This window comes from Hemitrygon akajei, chromosome 6 (assembly GCF_048418815.1).
Source record: "Hemitrygon akajei chromosome 6, sHemAka1.3, whole genome shotgun sequence".
Lineage (NCBI taxonomy): Eukaryota > Metazoa > Chordata > Chondrichthyes > Myliobatiformes > Dasyatidae > Hemitrygon > Hemitrygon akajei.
Window position 1 is genome coordinate 145,133,140 of NC_133129.1, and position 20,633 is coordinate 145,153,772.

General features: G+C 39.9%; 1 protein-coding gene across 9 annotated transcripts in view; it reads right to left on the bottom strand.

Annotated features, from left to right (window-relative positions):
• LOC140729557 (uncharacterized) overlaps positions 1-20,633 on the bottom strand; it is a 77,750-nt gene that overhangs the window by 10,047 nt on the left and 47,070 nt on the right. For 8 of the 9 annotated variants that reach the window (XM_073049458.1, XM_073049459.1, XM_073049454.1 and 5 more), the window contains one exon: positions 5,912-6,096. In XM_073049458.1, coding sequence (XP_072905559.1) covers positions 5,912-6,096 — 185 coding nt within the window. Of the gene's footprint in view, positions 1-5,911; positions 6,097-8,085; positions 8,108-20,633 lie in introns of those variants that run through there. The other variant, XM_073049461.1, reaches the window with a different exon arrangement.

The window sequence follows — 20,633 nt, forward strand, 5'->3', positions numbered from 1 at the left end:
TGAATCTTGAATGGTTTTCCAAAGAATGTGGTTTCAACAGGGTGACCAAGCAAATCTATGAGTGCAGTCACATTGATAGTGCTGGTTGGTTCCCAATCAGGGTGTCACTGGCTGAATGCATGAGGTAATTAAGGCAACATAAGATGAAACAAGGTCAACTATTAATCTCACGGGCTTCCCCTGCACCAGTATGATGTAGGAGTGTGCTAGATTCGCAAGCAGCTGTAATGATGCTTTTGGTTCGTTGTAGTCCATCCTGTCTAATCTGTTTACAATTAGAAAAAGCTGGGAGACACCATGAAGTGCAGAATTATGCGGGTGAACGTCATGTGATTGCCTATTGTGATACCATAAAGAAACCAGGCAACTGAACTGATGTGAGGGCATCCTCCCTCCTGTGCACTGTAGACAAGATATGGAATAATCACTGTAGCACATTCTCTCTCCGCAAAACTGCTACAAGGTTAAGATGAACAAGATGCAAAGGAGTAAGATGGTGCAGAGAACAAAGCAACTTTGGCTTCTTCGTTTGAAGATGAGGATGAGGAAGAATAAAAGACCAAAAAAAGAGGCCGAAGACAATGCCGGCAATATACCACCTACAGCCCACATTCTGCCTGGGATATTCACTGCTGTGATTCTCTTTAGTTGCAACAATACATGTCATCTGGAACCAAATATAAAAGACACTGTGCTCCAAACTACCCTTGTGCACAACGTGATAACCACATTCAGCCCCGTACACAAATCAGCACTCCTTTCACAGCTCCACACCCTCCTGTAGTCATTCATACTGCCCTATTCATCATCATGTCTAAAGAAAATACACCTGCCAACCCACAAACAAAAAAGAACAAGTCCTGCAAAGAAGAACTACAGGCTTAAATGTAACTTCAGAGGATCTTTCCTGGCTCCAGAAAGCTAGTGCCATTACAAAGAAAGCGTGGCAGCACCTCTACTTTCTTAGAAGTTTGCAAAGATTTTGCATGTCATCTAAAACTTTGACAAACTTCTATAGATGTGCATCATGTCCTGGTAAGGAAACAGCATGCCTTTGAATGGAAAGTAGTGGACACAGTCTAGTCCATCACAGGTAAAGTCCTCCCCACCATTGAGCACATTTACAAGGAGTGCTGTCGCAGGAAAATAGCATTCACTTGCAAGGACCCCCTACCATCCAGGCCACGCTGCCATCAGGAAAGAGCTACATGAGCTTCAGAACGCACACCACCAGATTCAGGACCAGTTATTAACCTTCAGCCACTAGGCTCTTGAACCAGAGGTTCTAACGTCACTCAACTTCACTCACCCTAAGATTAAACTGTTCCAGCAACCCATGGACACATCATCAAGGACTCCTCATCTCATGTTTTCGATATTTATTGATTACTTATTGGTTATTATTGTGTTTTTTTCTTTTTACATTTGTACAATTTGTTGTCTTCTGCTCATTAGTGGTTTGCAGTTTTTCATTGATTCTACTGTGTTTCTTTGTATTCACTGTGAATACCCACAGGAAAATGAATCTCACTGTTGTATATGGTGACGTGTGTGTGTATAGATATATAAAATATGTCACCATATACATGAACTTTAAACATTTAACATATCTTAATTCAGCAAAAATGAAGGCAGGATATACACATCCCTGCTCTGTGTTTAGATACTTGAGTCTTGTCCTCAGCTTCTGACCACTGTGTCATAGACTACACCCCACCTCCCCCAGCAGCCACCAGGGAGAGGAGGGACACCCACCATCTCCATGGCAACCTCTTCGCCCACTAGTCCTATTTGCCTGCATTCGGACCATATCCTTTTCTACCTTGCCCAGTTAAGTAACTGGCTAAACATTTCCGCATATTAGATCGATCAAGAGCTATAGGGGCAGAACAGGAAAATGGAGTTGCTGCAGGAGATTAACCATGATCTGTTGAATGGTAGAGCAGGTTCACAAAGCCAAATGGTCAACTCCCGTTCCTACATTTCGTGTTCTACTGTAACTGTGAGGTTTACGCAAAAACCAACTCCACAAAAATTCTCATAAAAGAATGCAAAGTCTTACTGAAATATTTGCAATTTTTTCCAAAGAACTTTAAAATTGGTATTAACTCTGAACTAAAAAAATGCTGATATTTATTGAAAAAAATGTCCTCAATGTGCTCTTGGTGCATTAACTGTTCTGTCCATGACCACTGAAACTACAGAGAGTTGTGGACACAGTTCAGCATATCACAGAAAGCAGCTGGACTCCATCTACACGTCTTACTCACTACATCAGTAAAGCAGCAGGCATAGGCAAACACCCACTCCCTCCCTCCCTGTACATCATCCCTTCTCTCCCCTCTTCTATTGGACAGAAAATATAGAAAACCGAAAGCACATACCAGCGGACTCAAGGACAATGTTACTCCACTATTACAAGACTATTAAATTGTTCCCAAGGACAAGATATATTCTTGACCTCACAGTCTACCTCATTATGATCTTGTACATTATTGTCCACCTGAAGTGCTCTTTCTCTGCAGCTGTTAAACTTTACTCTGCATTCTGCTATTGCTTTACCTTGTTCTACCTCAATGCACTGTATAATGGATTGATTTGTATAAACAGTATGTATGACAACCTTTTCGCTATATCTTAATACATCTGACAAATTCCAGTTAACAAGTTCACCAGGAAGTATAATTGCAATGTCTTCTCAGCTTAAAGTGCTTCTGTGTTAGGAAGGGCAAAAAGAAACATGGAATGTATTTGGAAATCGGAGGGATAGGAAGGTAGGCAGAGAGAGTGGTGCGGCTCTACTGGTAAAGAATGACATCAAATCAGTAGAAAGATGTTGAATTCTTGTGGGTTGAGTTAAGAAACTGCAAGAGTAAAAGGACGTTGATGACAGTTATATACAGGCCTCCCAACAGTGGCTGGGAGGAGGATCAAAGGTTGCAACAGGAAACAGAAAAGGCGAATCAAAAGGGCAATGCTATGGTAGTCATGGGAGATTTTAGCATGCAGGTCGATTGGGAAAATCAGGTTGGTAATGGATCTCAAGAGAGTGAGTTTGTTGAATGCTTAAGAGATGGCTTTTTAGAGCAGTTTGTCGTTGAGCCTACTAGGGGATCAGCTATACTGGATTGAATGTTATGTAATTAACCGGAGGTGATAAGGAAGCTTAAGGTAAAAGAACCCTTAGGAACCAGTGATCACAATATGACTGAGTTCAACTCGAAATTTGATAGGGAGAAATTAAAGTCTGATGTAGCAGTATTTCAGTGGAGTAAGGGAAATTACAGTGGTATGAGAGAGGAGTTGGTCAAAGTAAATTGGAAGGAGTTGCCAGCAGGGATGTCAGCAGAGCGGCAATGGCATGCATTTCTGGGAAAAACGAGGAATGTGCAGGACATGTGTACTCCAAAAATGAAGGAGGACTCAAATGGTAAAATAGTACAACTGTGGCTGACAAGGGAAGTCAAAACTACTGTAAGAGCAAAAGAAAGGGCATACAACAAAGCAAAAATTAGTGGGAAGATAGAGGATTGGGGTGCTTTTAATAACCTACAGAGAGCAACTAAAAAAAACATTAGAAGGGAAAAGATGAAATATGAAAGCAAGCTGGCAAATAACATTAAAGCGGATAGTAACAGTTTTTTCAAATATGTTAAAAATAAAAGAGAAATGAGAGTGGATATAGGACCACTAGAAAATGAGGCAGGAGAAATAATAACAGGGGACAAGGAGATGGCTGATGAACTAAATGAGTATTTTGCATCAGTCTTCACTGTGGAAGACACCAGTAGTACGCCTGACGTTGTAGTGTGTGAAGGAAGAGAAGTGCTCCAAGAGAGAAGGTGCTCAAAAAGCTGAAAGACCTAATGGTCCATAAGTCACCCAGAGCAGAGGAACTGCACCCTAGGGTTCTGAAAGAGGCAGCGTCAGAGATTGTGGCGGCATTAGAAATGATCTTTCAAAAATCAGTGGACTCTGGCATGGTGCCAGAGGACTGGAACATTGCAAATGCTACTCCACTCCAAGAAAGGAGGAAGGCAGCAGAAAGGAAATTATAGACCAGTTAGCTTGACCTCAGTGGTTGGGAAGATGTTGGAGTCAATTATTAAGGATGAGGTTATGGAGTACTTGGTGACACAGGACAAGATAGGACAAAGACAGCATGGTTTCCTTGATTGAATGGCGGAGCAGACTCAATGGGCCAGATGGCCTAATTCTGATCCTATGTCTTATGGTTTTTTAGTCTAAAATGTGGAGATGGCAGGAGATGGTGATGGACGGCAGGCCACTGGAATTAAAGCTAAGAAACAAGTATACAGACCACCAATGTCACCCAGTGTCAACATTATCCACAGTTAGTTCAGCACCATTTGACAAGAGGTAAGGACAGGTTAACACTTCATAAACAACTCAGCCACTCTTGACAGTTCTGATGATGATCCTAGCAAATACTTGTTCATTTCCTCTCCACAGTTTGCTTAGCCCTTTCTCAAAAGTATTCTTTCTGAATGTTAATCAATGTGATTTTATTCTGTAAGAGATGATGTGTAGCATTTTGTTTTGGTTCTAATGTATATACAAAGGAGGAGAGAAAGGAATGCCAAACTTGAAATAATTGCTGGTAACTTTGGTTAATTATAGTAAACCAGTAACACCTCCTGCACAAGTGATTCAGGAGCAGCATGTGCTGAATTTGATGCTTTTAAAAATGGACTCAACTAGACAGAAGAAGGGCTTCAGCAATGTACATAAGCTGCTGACCTTCTTACACCTTAATTGCTACCTAGTCAGCTATAACTTAAAATGGACAACAAGGTGTCAGGTCAGAACAGCACCAGAGATCTGATATCTCATTGTATCCCAGCTACTGCACTCGAATGATACTGTGAACCACACAAACCTGTGGCTGATTTATGGACTGCTGGAGGTTGCAGAACTCAACTACAACATGAATGCCAACCTGAAGAAAATGTAAGAGCAAAAAAAAAGCCAGTAGGCCACTAAGACCCTCAAGCCCGCCTTGACATTCATTTGTTTATGGCTAAGCATTGCCAAGGCTTCATCTCCTCCTTTGTGTCACATCCCCACTGCCCACAATTCCCCAATTCTTTAAAATTTATCAACTTACTCTTTAAATTCCCCCAATAATTTATCATCCACAACTCCTCTGAAAGACAGCTGTCCAGAGATTCACCATCCTATACGAGATGTTCTTTCACAGCTCATTTTTAAATAATAACATCCTAATTTTGTAATTACGCCCTCCAAATGATCTTATGTGCTTCAATGAGATCACCCATCAATATGCTGAACGCCAAAGAACATACATCTAATTTCTTTAGCAATTTATGATTGGAAATCCTCTCAAACCAGGAGGTAGCCTAGTAAATCATTATTGGATTGTCTCTAATGCAATAAAGCATTGAAATATCAAACAAATGAAAGAGAGAACACTAGTTCTAATATTCCTTTCATCTCTTATTTAAATCAACAATGCTGATGAGTTTAATTGGAAGTATAAGAATTCAAGTGACAGGTTCAGAGAAGAAAGTATGGTCTATTCTGCATGGACTCTCTTGCTGAAGGTTAGGACAATCTCTTTTTCGTCCCATCAATATCAACAGAATTTTATGAAACATATTAAAAATACAGAAGACAAAAAAAAAAGATTGGAGTTCCAACAAATCAATTCCTTCCCTATTGTCATCCCTTCCAGGATATGTGAGTCTACTGAGATTTACTAATGGGTACTATTGTTACCCACACTGCCTGGTGGCTCGCTAAAATATCTAATCCTCTTCAGAGTTTAGATTGCTTTCCTTGGCCCTGGCCCACCCGTGACCACACCTGGCAATGTTTCTTTACAGTAGGTACCACACTTCACTTAGGGTTGAAAACATCTCACACATACCTGAGATTTCAGGCTGCTTTTAAAATCATGGGATTCCAAGGCCGCATATCTCCCGTTGCCATCTGAAGAAACTGATAGACAGAGAGGCCTGTGCGATCGGACAGGAAGCTTCGGGGTCGAAGTCATGGTTATGTGCTTGTAGCTGGGTCGCTCGCTTCTACTCATTCCCAAGTTTGGGCATGAACCTGTGGAATAAAAGAGAAAATTATCAAATGGAATTTATATTCTTTGCCATCTCTCTAAAAAAGTAGATATTTCCCATAAATTTACAGCTTGTAATGACTGAAGGCAAGCAAAGATCAATTAGCTGGTGATGCAATGGGGCTCTGCGATAAATGATTAAAACCACTGATAATTATAGAGAGATTGAGGAGAACAAACAAGGTAGACAGCTGAATGTAGATAACTCTGATGTTCTGGGTCAGATATCCAACTAAAATCAGAAGAGTTTTATGGCTCCATTTCCTATCTGACTGCTGTGTAGAAATCTAACAACACACTGAGGTCGGACATACAGAAATCAAACAACACACCAAGGGCAGGTATGCAGAGATCCAATGACACAAAGAGGTCTGGATGACCAGCCTGCATATCAGATTGAATGTGGTACCACTGTTGCCAAGTTTAGGAATGGATATTTTCAAAAGGAATGGTATTCATTCTTTGCTCCCGATATTTGCTGGTAAATAATTTCTCTAAAATCTTTGTTGAAGTACACATACAAAGTCTGCCAAGTAGGGAATACCCTTCCATATTTATTCTGCTCTTTCTGATTTAACAGCAGACAATATTCTAGAATGCTACGAATTTGTTCTTTAATGCAGATTTAGCTTAAAAAAAACCATTCTTCTCTCAATGGATGTTTTGAGAAATGGTGCATGCTAGTGAGGGTTCCTTAGGATAGTGAACTGGTATAATGAAGGATCAGGTGTTACTGAAGGCTACTGCATTTATGATCTTTAGATCTGCTCAGGAAGCTGCCTTTACAATCATGGTCAATGCAAAGTAAAGGAGTACGATGTCAGAACAAAGAATGACTACTACCCCCCACCCCCACTTTGACCTTTAACACATTCTCATCTGCCTATCACTTCTTCCGGGTCTCCTCCTCCTTCCCTACCTCTCATGGTCCAGTCTTTTCTCCTATCAGATTCTTTCTGCTCCAGCTCATCACCTTTCCACCCACCTGGCTTCACCCGTCACCTTTCCAGCTAGCCTCATACCCCTCCCCCCTTCCCTTTCAGTCTTGAAAAAAGATCTCGGTCCAAAACGTCAACTGTTTATACATTTCCATAGATGCAGCCTGACCTGCTGAACTCCCCCAGCATTTTGTGAGTCTTGCTTTCTTTTTAATATGTTTACTCTACCAGCTACAAATATCAAGGAAATAAGAAAAAATGAAATGAAGTTTGAATTAGGGATAATCACCATTTCTCTGGCATATTTTTAGAGTTTTTCCCCCTTTTCAATTTTCAGTCAGTATGCTTGACATTTTCTCTAAAAATATCCAAGGCAGTTAGTTCTATTTGGCTAACAGTGCTGTGCATAAGAGCGTTTCTGAACACACAACACTTCAAACCTTGAAGTGGATGGGCTACAGCAGCAGAAGATCACGAACGTACACTCAGTGGCCACTTTAATAGTAGAGAAGGGACCCGATAAAGTGGCCACAGAGTGTATACTTATATATACTTCTCCAACTACGCTTAAATACATTTCAATATTCCCTTCAATTACCTTCTGTGTGAACAAATGGTCCCATTCTCACCACTTCAATTAAAGTATTCCTTTTCTGATTATTTTTTTTTAAACAACTAGTTATATTGATGGCCCTTGATTTCAAATGAAAATACTCTGGTGTCTATGCCATCACACCATTCATAATTTTAAAGACCAATCTAAAGACAGCTTTCCCATATCTTTTCAAAATAAGATCCCAGGTGTTAAGCTCTTACTGACAGAAACAGCCACATAGTGTCTGTGGGCCAATTCTTTACTGAGAAATCAATATAGTAGTTATCAATGTAGTTATCGGCTGACATCTCTGCACAAATATTAACATTCAGCAACTGCCCTTAACTGGTACTTCTTGTCCCTATTTAGAGCAGAGTGCCAAGGGATTATATTTCTGTTCCCATCCTCAATCACAAGAGCCAATCCAGACAAAAACAGACCTGACATTTTGAAAATGCTGGAGGAACTCAAGTCAGGTAGCATTTAGAGGAGAAAAAAAAAAAGTTGAAGTTTCAGGCTGAGACCCTTCATAAGTCAACAGAAGACGAGGATTGTGGTCGATGGGACTTATTCTAGTTGACGCCCCGTGATTAGTGGTCTTCTGCAAGGTTCTGTGCTGGGACTTCTGCTGTTTGTGATCCACATAAGTGACCTGGATGAAAATGTAGATGAGTGCATTAGTAGGTTTGCAGGTGATACAAAGTTGGTGGTGTTGTGAATAGCATGGAAGACTGGCAAAGAATACAGCTGGATATATATCAACATAGATATAGACTGGATATAGATTGTAGATATGGACAGAAAAATGGCAGATGAAGTTTAACCCCAAAAAAAAAGTGATGCACCTTGGTAGGTCAAATGTAAGGAGACAGTACACTGTTAAGGGCAAGACTCTTAACCGTGTTGATGAGTAGAGTGATCTTGGAGTCTCAGTTCATAGCTCCCTGATAATGGGTACACAGGTTGATGGGGTGGTTCAGAAGGCTTATAGCATGCTTGGCTTTATTATTCAAGGCACTGAGCTCAAAAGTCAGGAAGTTGTGTTGCAGCTTTGTAAAACTCTAGTTAGGCCGCATTTGGAGAAATGCATACAGTTCTGGTTGCTGCATTTCAGAAAGGAATGTTAGGCCTTGGAAAGAGTGCAGAAGAATTCTGCCAAGATGCTGCTTGGATTAGGAGCCATGCACTATAACAAGAGTTTGGATAAACTTTGGTTGTCTTCTCTGTAATGGCAGAGACTGAGGGGAGATTGCAGTCTATAAGATTATGGGAGCAATAGAGTATACAGTCAGGGTTTAAGTATCTAATACCAGAGGGCATGCATTTAAAGAGAGAAGGGATAACTTCAAAGGCAATATGAGGGGCAAGCTTTTTACACTGAATGATGGGTTTCTGGAATGCAGTGCCTCAGGTGGCAGTAGATGCAGAAATATTTGGGCAGGGGTTCCCAACCTTTATTATGCCGTGGACACCTATTATTCATCAAGGGATCCATGAATCCCAGGGTGGGAATCCCTGCATTACGAACTTCTAATAGATGTTTACATAGGTACATGAATGTGAGGACAGTTTAGTTTAGTTAGTTATTTGATTACTTGGTTCGTAACAACGTTGTGGATCAAAGGGCATGCTCCTGTGCTGTTCCATGATATATGTTCACAACTGTATCCCTGATCTCCATAAGCACCCTACCCATTCCTCCCCAAGACCTTCTGCCATTCTACCTAATTTCTCCATCTTCCCCACCATCATTTTCCTTTCAGTGCCATCACTTCATCTCTTTCCACACATTTCTCTTGTCCCCACCTAATCTCTGTACATCCACCCCCAACACCACCTTTCCAACACAGCTCTCACCACATCCACTGCGGTCTGCTCTCCTCCCCGATCCGAAACGTTCCAACCTTCTCAGCTACCAGCAATGATGGAGCAACCCCTACTCTCTCTGGGCTCCCACTCAATCGTCAGAGGTCCACTGACCCCCATCCTTTCTCAGCCAGGCTATCAATGGCATTTTGAACCCATGAACTCTTCACAGCCTGGTGTAATTCCCTTTACTATCCAGCCCCAGCCCTGTTGCAACACTTTCCCTTCCCCAGCATTGACATTTATCACAACAATAGCCCTCTCCCTTCTTTTGACTTGCTGTTTAAAAGTCTGATGCCATAGGCCAGTCTCCCAATAGCCAACCAGGCTTGCATTATGGCCGAGAAAAATTCAACGGAGCCTGAAGGAAATCTATTCTTTACCTCATTATTTCCCTTCCTCCAACCTATTACAGCCTATCTCTGCAATTTAAATGTAAAAAGACACTGAACTAACGACAAGCACAAAAGATTCTGCACATGCAGATGCATAAAAATAAATACATAAATTTAACAGCCACATACACAAAATGCTTGTGGTACCAAGCAGGTCAGGCTGCATCCAAGGAGGAAGGAGACTATTATTTTCAAACTCTAACAAAACATCATTAACCTGCAACACTTACCTTGTTTCTCTTCTACAGATTCTGCCTGACTTGCTGAGCAGTCTCTGCACTTACTGGTTTAATAATAAAACTTAATTTTGATGATCACAAAAGAGGAAAAACTGGCAGATAAAGCACTCAGAACTTATAAGGTTCAAAACCGCAGTTCAGAAGGATATGCAAGAAATATTTTAGGCTGATAGAGAGAGAGAAAGTTCAAAGAAAGTTAAAAATTAAAAGGGGAAGCAGGCAATGAAGACTGGGGTAAGAGTTAGGGGATTCTTCCCAAAATAAGAAAATATTATATAAAGAATCTTGTTCTTACCACCAAATCATCAGATGGGTTTGCTAAGGCACCACTTCTGCAATTTTTGCAAATTGTGGAATTCCTGGCTCTACACCAGGTCTTGGAAAAATATATATATATATTGCTTCATTTTTGCAACAAAATTTCGGGCAATTCAAACATACTGCCATAAATCCTGCAATGTCTGCGATTCAGAATCTTTCCTTTCACTTTAAGGACCGTGCAACATTTGTTCAGCACTGTAACAAAGTTCCTGGCTAAATATTAACACAAGGAGCACTGTGTGTGTGTGTGTCTCAGAACAAAAGCAGCAAAGTGATCTGCCTGAAATGTGGCCGTTTACTTTCGAGCACTTGTCTATGTCTCCGTCAGCAAGGTAAACAGCAGATATCTCCAAGCTTGAAGCTCTATTGGCTGCACCTCTGAATCTGGCTAATAAATTGTGCAGGCCCCTTTGCTATTGCAAATAAAGGATTTATTACATTACCAACAAAATGCAATGAAGAGATTTGCAAAGAGTAAAAGCTCAGAGAATGAACCGTACATTCACTATGGCAAATAGGAACAAGACATGTTATATTACAGGAGGAAGAGCGCATGTGAGATATGACAGGGACATGCAAAGAAGCAAGGGAACGCTTAGATCTCTAACCTGTTGTCGAGAAGGAGGGCTACATTGGAAGGGACAGAAAGAAATACGAGTCAGGAATGAACAAAGATGTGTGTGTGTGTGTCTGGGAGTGGCAGAGCAAAACAGAGAGCAAGAGACATCACTCTACTGAAGAGAAATAACTGAACTGGTTATTGTTTAACCAAGAGAAAATTAATGACACAGAAAGAGGTTATCTATCTTATCGTGACCATGCCAGTCAAAAAAGAGCCTCCCAACCTAATCCCACCTATCCTTGGCACCAGGTCATAGCTCTATAGGTCACGGCTCGTTAAATACATATCCCTGTACTTCTGAAATGTGATGAAAGTTTTACCGTTTGCCAATTTTTCATGTTAAGACCCACTGGGTAAAATGTTTTTCCTCATCTCCACTCTAACTCTTCTACCAATTACCTTAAATCTATGCTCCTGTTTCCTCCATTATTCTCCAGAATTTCGAAAATCTCCAAAGGGATCCAACCACAAAACATAGCTTTACCTCCCCCTCTCAAATTTCCACAGGGATCGCTCCCTCAGCGATTCCTTTGTCAATTTGACCCTCCCCAGTACTTACCCCTACAAGCAGCCTAAGTGCTACACCTGCCCATACACCTCCTCCCTCACCTCCATTCAGGACCCCAAACAGTCCTTCCAGGTGAGGCAGTACTTCACCTGCGAATCTGCTGGGATCGTCAGCTGTGTCTGGTGACCACATTTACATTGGAGAGACGGGTTGTAAATTGGGGGACCGCTTCTTTGAGCACATCCACACCATCCACCACAAGCCAGACTTCCTGGTGACCAAACATTTTAATTCTGATTCAGATTCCTGTTCAGATGTTTCAGACCATGAGCTTCTCTTGTGCAAGATGAAGCCACTATCAGGGTGGAGGAGCAACATCTTACATTCCGTCTGGGTTCCCTCCAATCTGATGGCATGAATATCTATTTCTCCTTCTCGGAGACAAATTCACCCCCTCCCTTCCAGTATTCCCCACTCTGACCTTTTAATTCTCCTCACCTGCCTATCAATTTCCCTCGCCCCTCCTCCTTCCCTTTCTCCTACGGTCCACTCTCCTCTCCTATCAGATTCTTTCTTCTCCAGACCTTGACCTTTCCCACCCACTTGGTTTCACCTATCACATTCCAATTAATCTCGTTCCCCTTCCTCTACCCTTTTATTCTGGCACCCTCCAGTAGGGATAGTTGGGGTAATTATAGACAAGTAAGCCTTACATCTGTGGTGGGAAAGCTGTTGGAAAAGATTCTTGGATATAGGATCTATGGGCATTTAGAGAATCATGGTCTGATCAGGGACAGTCGTGAAGGGCAGATCGTGCCTAACAAGCCTGAGAGAGTTCTTTGAGGAGGTGACCAGGCATATAGATGAGGGTAGTGCAGTAGATCTGATCTACATGGATTTTAGTAAGGCATTGATAAGGTTCCACATGGTAGGCTTATTCAGAAAGTCAGAATGCATGGGATCCAGGGAAGTTTGACCAGGTGGATTCAGAATTGGCTTGCCTGCAGAAAGCAGAAGGTCATGGTGGAGGAAGTACATTCAGATTGGAGGGTTGTGACTAGTGGTGTCCCACAAGGATTGGTCCTGGGACCCCTACTTTTCGTGAGTTTTGTTAACAACCTGGATGTGGGGGTAGAAGGGTGGGTTGGCAAGTTTGCAGATGACACAAAGGTGTTGTGGATAGTGTAGAGGATTATCGAAGATTGCTGAGAGACATTGATAGGATACAGGAGTGGTCTGAGAAATGGCAGGTGGAGTTCAACCCAAAGAAGTGTTAGGTGGTACACTTTGGAAGGACAAACTCCAAGGCAGAGTACAAAGTAAATGGCAGGATACTTGGTAGTGGGGAGGAGCAGAGGGATCTGGGGGTACATGTCTACAGATCCCAGAAAGTTGCCTCACAGGTAGATAGGGTAGTTAAGAAAGCGTATGGGGTGTAAGCTTTCATAAGTTGAGGGATAGAGTTTAAGAGTCGTGAGGTAATGATGCAGCTCTATAAAACTCTGGTTAGGCCACATTTGGACTACTGTGTCCAGTTCTGGTTGCCTCACTATAGGAAGGATGTGGAAGCATTGGAAAGGGTACAGAGGAGATTTACCAGGATGCTGCCTGGTTTAGAGAGTATGGATTATGATCAGAGATTAAGGGAGATAGGGTTTTGCTCTCTGGAGAGAAGGAAGATGAGAGAAGACATGATAGAGATACACAAGATATTAAGGGGAATAGACAGACTGGACCAGCCAGCGCCTCTTCCCCAGGGCACTACTGCTCAATACAAGAGGACATGGCTTTAAGGTAAGGAGTGAGAAGTTCAAGGGGGATATTAGAGGAAGTTTTTTTTACTCAGAGAGTGGTTGGTGCGTGGAATGCACTGCCTGAGTCAGTGGTGGAGGCAGATACACTAGTGAAATTTAAGAGACTACTAGACAGGTATATGGAGGAATTTAAGGTGGGGGGATATATGGGAGGCAGGGCTTAAGGGTCGGCACAACATTGTGGGCCGAACTGCCTGTACTGTGCTGTACTGTTCTATGTTCCCCCTTCCTTCTCAGTCCTGAAGTAGGGTCTCGGCCCGAAACATTGACTGATTATTCATTTCCATAGATGCTGCCTGACCTGCTATGCTCCCCCAGCATTTTTTGTGTTGTTTTGGATTTCCAGCATCTGCAGACTTTCTTGTGTTTATCTATGGTCCTGTTTTCTGACCCCTCAGCTAAAGGATAGAGCTAATTACTTTACATAAGTTTCTCATAATGCTTCAATTAGCTCTCCCTGCCATTCTGCAGATAATAATCTTATTCTGTGCTGTCTTTTCTGTAACTAAAGATCCAGCGTCTCGTCAACTGGTTCATAAATCTCCCTGTAACAACTCTAAGTCTTTAAATTCTCCCTAAAATGTATCAAAGGGATTGTTTAAAGGAAAAATGTTGGATTCTGTAATCCATAACATACAGAAAAAGAATTAAACTTATTCTTATGATCAAATACCTTTTAATATTGCTAAAAACCATTTCACTTACCTTGGTATCAAAATTACTAAAAATTTTAAAGACCTATACAAGTATAATTTCTCCCCTCTAATTGAATATACTCAACAAGCGATTTCTAAATGGTCGCCTATGTCGATGTCATTGATAGGTCAAATAAATGCTATAAAAATGGTTATTTTACCAAAATGTTTATATATTTCAAGCAGTTCCCTCTTTTGTTCCAAAAACATTTTTTGATAAAATAGATTCTAAGATTTTGTCTTACGTTTGGAATAACAAAAGCTCTAGAGTGAACAAACTTTGATTGCAAAAATCAAAAAAAGATGGAGGACTGGTCTTACCAAACTTTAGATTTTATTATTGGGCAATTAATATTCATTATATTACTTTTTGGATTTATGATATGGATAACCAGGATCACCCTCCATGGTTAAATTTGGAGGAAAATTCGGTAACGGGGTTTTCTTTAGCTTCTTTATTAGGAGCTCCCCTTCCTTTTTCGTTCTCCAGAATAGGTAGACAAGCTCACAACCCTATTGATAAACATACTTTAAAAATCTGGTTTCAGTTTAGTAGATTTTTTGAATTAAATAATTTTCTACTCTCTAGTAATATTTATTCTAATATATTTTTTAAAACCATCAACTTTGGATAAGCCTTTTGTAAAGGGGGGTTGCTTCGTCACTGTGTATGTTAATCAAAATGGCTTCTTTGTTTTGTTAAAAGTAGGAATGCTTCTTTGTTGTGAGAGAGTGCTGGAAGCTATTTTGGGTTAAAATTTACTGATAACGAGAATTGCATTCCTTTGTAAACCAATTGGGATTAATGTTGGTCTTTCTTCTGAGTTTGTAAGCTATTGTTGGCGGGCTTTTGGGGAGTCGGCGCGAGGGGGTGAGAAAGAGAGAATGAGATGCTGTAAACTGGGCGAGGAACGGACCCCAAGCGGGGTCCGAGGCCAGGAGGTACCCCGAGGAAAGGAGATGAAGCTAGATGTGCTTGGTTGACCATTTCGGATGGTCCTGAGCTGCGAGTCGAGGAGTTTGGAGGGGATCGAATGGTGGCCAGAAGACTTCAGTAATTGAGCTCCAACGGTTGTGCACAAAGTGGTTTGGACTGTGATAAGTTTGGCGCCTTTTCTTTATTTTCTTTCCTTCATATATACTGTATGGTTATTAATCAGTTATAATAATCTTTATAAACTGTAATCATTTAATCGCATATGGTGTCCTGTTTGTTCTTTGGCGAGGTGGGGACATCACAGCATCCACACCAGCTGATTACCCAGTTTGGCGGGGCCGAAGGCTGCTCCCCCCAGACGAGAATGAGCTGAGCGAGCCTGAGGCAACCCAGGGGGTTACATGGAAAACTGAGGGAATAAAAACTTTTTTAGATTTGTTTTTACGGGATTGTTTAATGTCTTTTTCGCAGTTAATGGATAAATATGACATCTCTAATACACATTTTTGTTTAGATACTTACAGGTTAGGATTTTTTTTTTACATGATTTTCTACCGAATTATCCCTTGGCCTACTCTTCAAATTTGGCTTATGCTATTTTTCAGCTTAAACCATTTCAAAAATGATTAACAGCTATCATTTATAAACAGTTAATGAATGCTTGCATGCCGCCTAATGATAGGGTTCAATGCACTTGGGAAATAGAACTTCAACATTCACATTCAGATGATCAATGGAGTAAAATTTATTATCTAGTTAACAATTCATCTATCTGTGCACACCACTTCTTAATTCAGCTTAAGATAGTACACAGGGCCCATATGTCCAAAGATAAATTGGCGCATATTTTTCCTAATACAAGTCCTTTTTGTGACAGATGTAACACAGAGGTGGCTACTCTAACTCATATGTTTTGGTCCTGCGTAAGCTTAAAGAATTTTTGGAGGGATGTATTTAGAATATTATCTAAAGTTATAGATGTGGATGTTCAACCCATTCACTTACGGCAATTTTTGGGATAATTCCAGAGGAAGCAGGTAGACTATCTGCTTCCGCTCAACATGTGATAGCCCTTTCAACTTTACTGGCTCGGAGAACTATCTTGTTATTCTAATCCGCCTACTGTTTTTTATTGGCTCTCCTCCATTATGTCATGTCTAAGTTAGGAAAAAATTAGAAGCTGGACATTTTATACATCTTTTAATTTCGAGCAAGTCTGGCGACACTTTATTCAATATTTTCATATGATTATTTATTTATTTATTTCTCTTTAGGGAAAATCCTTATCCATAAAGGTTCGAAGGTGACTGGAAGGATGTTTTTTTCTCTTTCTTTTTCTTCTAATTTTATCCTCAAATGGACTGCCCAATCTTTCTTTTCTTTTTTCTGTTCCAGTTTAGTTTAGTGGTTTTTTTTCCTTTTATTAAATAAAATTTCCAATCTTTTTTTTTAAAACAATTTGTTAAGAGGAGTTGTGGTTTCTTTTTTTTATAATTTTTTTTAATTGAATTTTCAAATGGTTACAGAAGGAAAAAAAATATCAACCCTTCCCCCTCCCCCCTGACATATCCCTGTAGAAAGAGAAAAAACGAAAGAAAGAAAGAATGCCTGTATATTGGAAGATCACCACATGCTCCATGGAGTTCATAATAACTTTAGTATATATATTTATTTCTTTTCCCAAATAACCAGTAATTTTTATCTTTGGAGCACCTATATATTTAATCCTATCTTTTGTAAATAAGGGCGCCAAATTTTCAGAAATATTTCATATTTATCTCTTAAATTATAAGTAATTTTTTCAAATGGAATGCAGCTAAAAGCTGTATCTATTTTCATTTTCTTAATGTATGTTAAAATTCTTTTTCTTTTCACCAGTCCATTAAGCCCATTAACATTAAAACTTAAAAAATTCAGTGAATTACCGGTAGTCATTATTTTTAAACAGGGTTATTCCAGTCTATAGTAATACCTAACTTTTCAACTTTCGTAGTACCTTGGGGAATCTTTTTAAAATTCTCTGTGTTGCTACATGTCTCCCCCCCCCCCCCCCCGATTGTCCAGGCAAAGAAAGAAAGATTAAAGAAAAATAGATTATAAAGAAAAAAAAACAAAATACCCCCCTCCGTTGTGTAGGTCATGGCAATCGCCATGATTACACACGTGAATCTCGTAGCAATCGATCCGAAGTTCCCCCAGCTCCCCCATAACATAAAAAAGTATATATAAGAGAAGAAAAAATAATATCACTACTCTCGATTAATATTTCTCAAATTTATACCTTACTCCCCCTGTATCATATAATTAATATATTTAAATATTCTTCTGTCCTTAAACATCCATCAACTCCATTCACTGTCCCTGTCTTCATCTTTAATCCGTTTCACTTTTAAATCTTTGGCTGTGGTTAGTGAATATTTGGGAGTTCTTCTGCAAATTCTTCTGCATCCCGATAATCAGTAAAAGATCTTTTTCCGTCATCCAAAAAAATTATCAGGGTTGCCGGGTGGCGCAAAATAAATTTATAACCCTTTTCCCATAAAACTTTTTTCGCTGGGTTAAATTTTCTTTCTATTCAAAAGGTCATAACTTATATCAGGATAGAAAAGAACTGTTTATCCTTCTATCATCAATGGCCCGTTTCTCTTTCTGGCACGTTGGGCAGCCGCCTTCAAGATCTTTTCTTTATCTTGATATCTTAAGTATTTTAGCAAGATTGATCATGGGTTTTGATCAACTTGAGGTCTTGATCTTAAGGCTCTGCGAGCCCTTTCAATTTCAATTAACTGGGTTCCTTCTTCCATTTCCAAAATCCATTTTTGAAAAAAATTTATTGGATCCTCTCCCTCTATACCTTCTTTAAGTCCAACAATCTTAATATTGTTTCATCTGCTAAAATTTTCAAGTATATCCACTTTTTCCAACAACCATTTTCTTTCTGATGTCCAGGCAGAAATATTATCTTCCATTTTATTCATTCTATCAATGGTGTCTCCCATTGTTTCTTCCAAGTTTTTAATTTTCTTGTCCATTTTGTCCTGTCTTTTCATCCTTTTATCAAACATAATCTTCATATTTTTAATATCTTTTTTATTACTTTTAATGCTTTTAATTCATGCATTATTTGCACCAAAGACTTTTTTATTTCCCCAATATCACCTCCAACCTCTTCCTGTTGCTCTTCTTTGTTTGTCTCTTCATCTTCGTCTGATTTATCCAGAGTATCTGATTCCACCTCATATTCACTTTTACTTTCAGTTCCGATCATAGCTGGAAGTTGTAGTTTGGGTTGCTCGTGTTTGCGCATGCCCCTTCCTTCACGCATGCGCAATTCCTGTTGCTCTTTTTTTTTGGAAACAGTTGATGTTGCCGCAGTTTCCTGTTCTGTATCGCCGAAGATAAAATGCACTTGAGCCAGAGGCTCTTTCATGGTGGCCGGCCTTGATTCTTTTCCAACTTGTGTTGTCTTCAAAGTAGTAGTTTTCTTCTGCTTCTATTTAGGAGACATATCTTAAGACAATCCTGAGTAGTTTATAAGTAATTTTTAAAAAGTATTTACTAACTTTTCTTCACTTAAACATTATTTTACTGTTTTTTTTTAAACAGGAGAGCTGGATTTCCACGTCTCGATCCTACGTCATCAAGTGACGTCCCCCCAGGAGTTGTGGTTTCTTGATTATATTGTATATATAACAGCATAACATTGTACCCTATTCAATTTTGACAATATACATTTTTTTAAACTGCTGTTCATATGTCTTTTGTATTATCTGTTTGCTAAACTTCTGCTCTGATTTGTATATTTTTACTGGAAAATCAATAAAAAGATTGAAAAATGAAATGGAACTTATTTTTGTTAGTGAATATTTTAGTATTTAAAGTAAGTTGATTCAACTTATTTCAAATATTTTAAGGCTGTTATAGCAACAGAAAACTGAATACAACAAGAATGCCTGTAAAAGGAAAGAAATCAACAAGAGGATTTAATAGATTATATCAGGAACGAAAATGAATGAGCTTATAGCCATTTAGATCTTCCAGAACAGCTCAAGAGATCCAAAAAACATGACCTTGGCATCTGTCTCACATGCTAAGAGCAAACAACAAGACATATCAATGATTTATAAAAGGAGGTAACATATGCTTAACCCTAAATAGTTCAAGAGGGGAAAAAGAAATAGAAAACTTTTCCCTTCATATGTTAACTAATTTTTTTCCACGTGTGGTCTCACCTTCTGAATATTTCTAGCTTTTTCTATTTTTCTTTAGAAGAATGGAAAACCTGCAACCAGAAAGCGGAAAATCCTACAAAAAAAAGAGTGGATTCGGCCCAGTGCATCATGGGTAAAGCCCTCCCCACCACTGAGCACATCTATGCGAGGTTTTACTGCAGGAAAGCAGCATCCATCATCAGAGATCCCCAGCACCCAGTTAATGATCTCTTCTTGCTGCTGCCATCAGGTATAAGTGCCTCAGGACTCGCACCACCAGGTTTGAGAACTGTTCCTAACCCTGAGCTATCAGGCTCTTGAACAAAAGGGGATACTGTGACTACACTTGCCCCATCATTGAAGTGTTCCCACAACCAATGATCTCACTTTCAAGGACTCCTCATTATCTCATGTTCCTGTTGCTATTTACATAAATCTGCATTTGCAGTTTGTTGTCTTCTGCACTTAGGTCCATCCTTCACTGATCCAGTTATAGTTATTATTCTATTGATTTACTGTACATGCCCACAAGAAAATGAATCTCAGGATTGCATTCAGTGACATATATGTACTTTGATAATAAATTTACTTTGAATTTTAAGAGCACTGGCAGAATAGGGAAGCCATTCCAAACCTGTTGGTGTGGTGCTTAGAAGCTGAAGGAGAAATTAATGGAGGTGCAGAATCCATATGTGAATCCTGCATGAGCATTCAGGCAGCCATTTTATATTCTGTGAGGTCTTCTTTTCCATTGCATTTAGGGAAGGGGAGTAGTGGCAGCATTTGAGAGGGACTTTAAAGCCTATGCCAAATGCTGGAGTAATGTGCATTTCTATACAGGGCAACAACTACATTTAAAAGAATGCTATTCGTGTATCAAGGTGTCAGGAAAAGCTGGTGATATGAATACTGTATCGCCTCTGGCAGTTCATCTGACATTTATGGCAGTGCTCCCTTTGAACCTGGTGGCCAGCAGCCTGCCCACAACAGATGCACAGTGGTACTAGCTGGCTGACTCCCAGTTGCCACTGATCAGGTAGCCTAAGCACTTTCTGTCAGCTGTAGTGGTGATGATGCTGTGGGAGATAAGTTTGAGAGCTTGAGAAGACATAGTGTAGGGTCGGTCATAAATTTTAAAGCTACTTTTCAGTGTTGGTACTATTGCACTGTACAGAAAAAGTGGGTAATTCTAGATAGGAAAGATCTCTGAGAATGTAATTTCTCTTACACTGATCGAGGGAGTTCATTGGAAAGGACAATATACCTTTCTTTCTGAGGCCAGGCATGGAAGTGCTTTCATGTTGTTATGATTTGCTTGGATTTCACACACTGCCTCTTTCCTGCATGTGCACATATGGCCATAAAGTAATCCACCAAAAT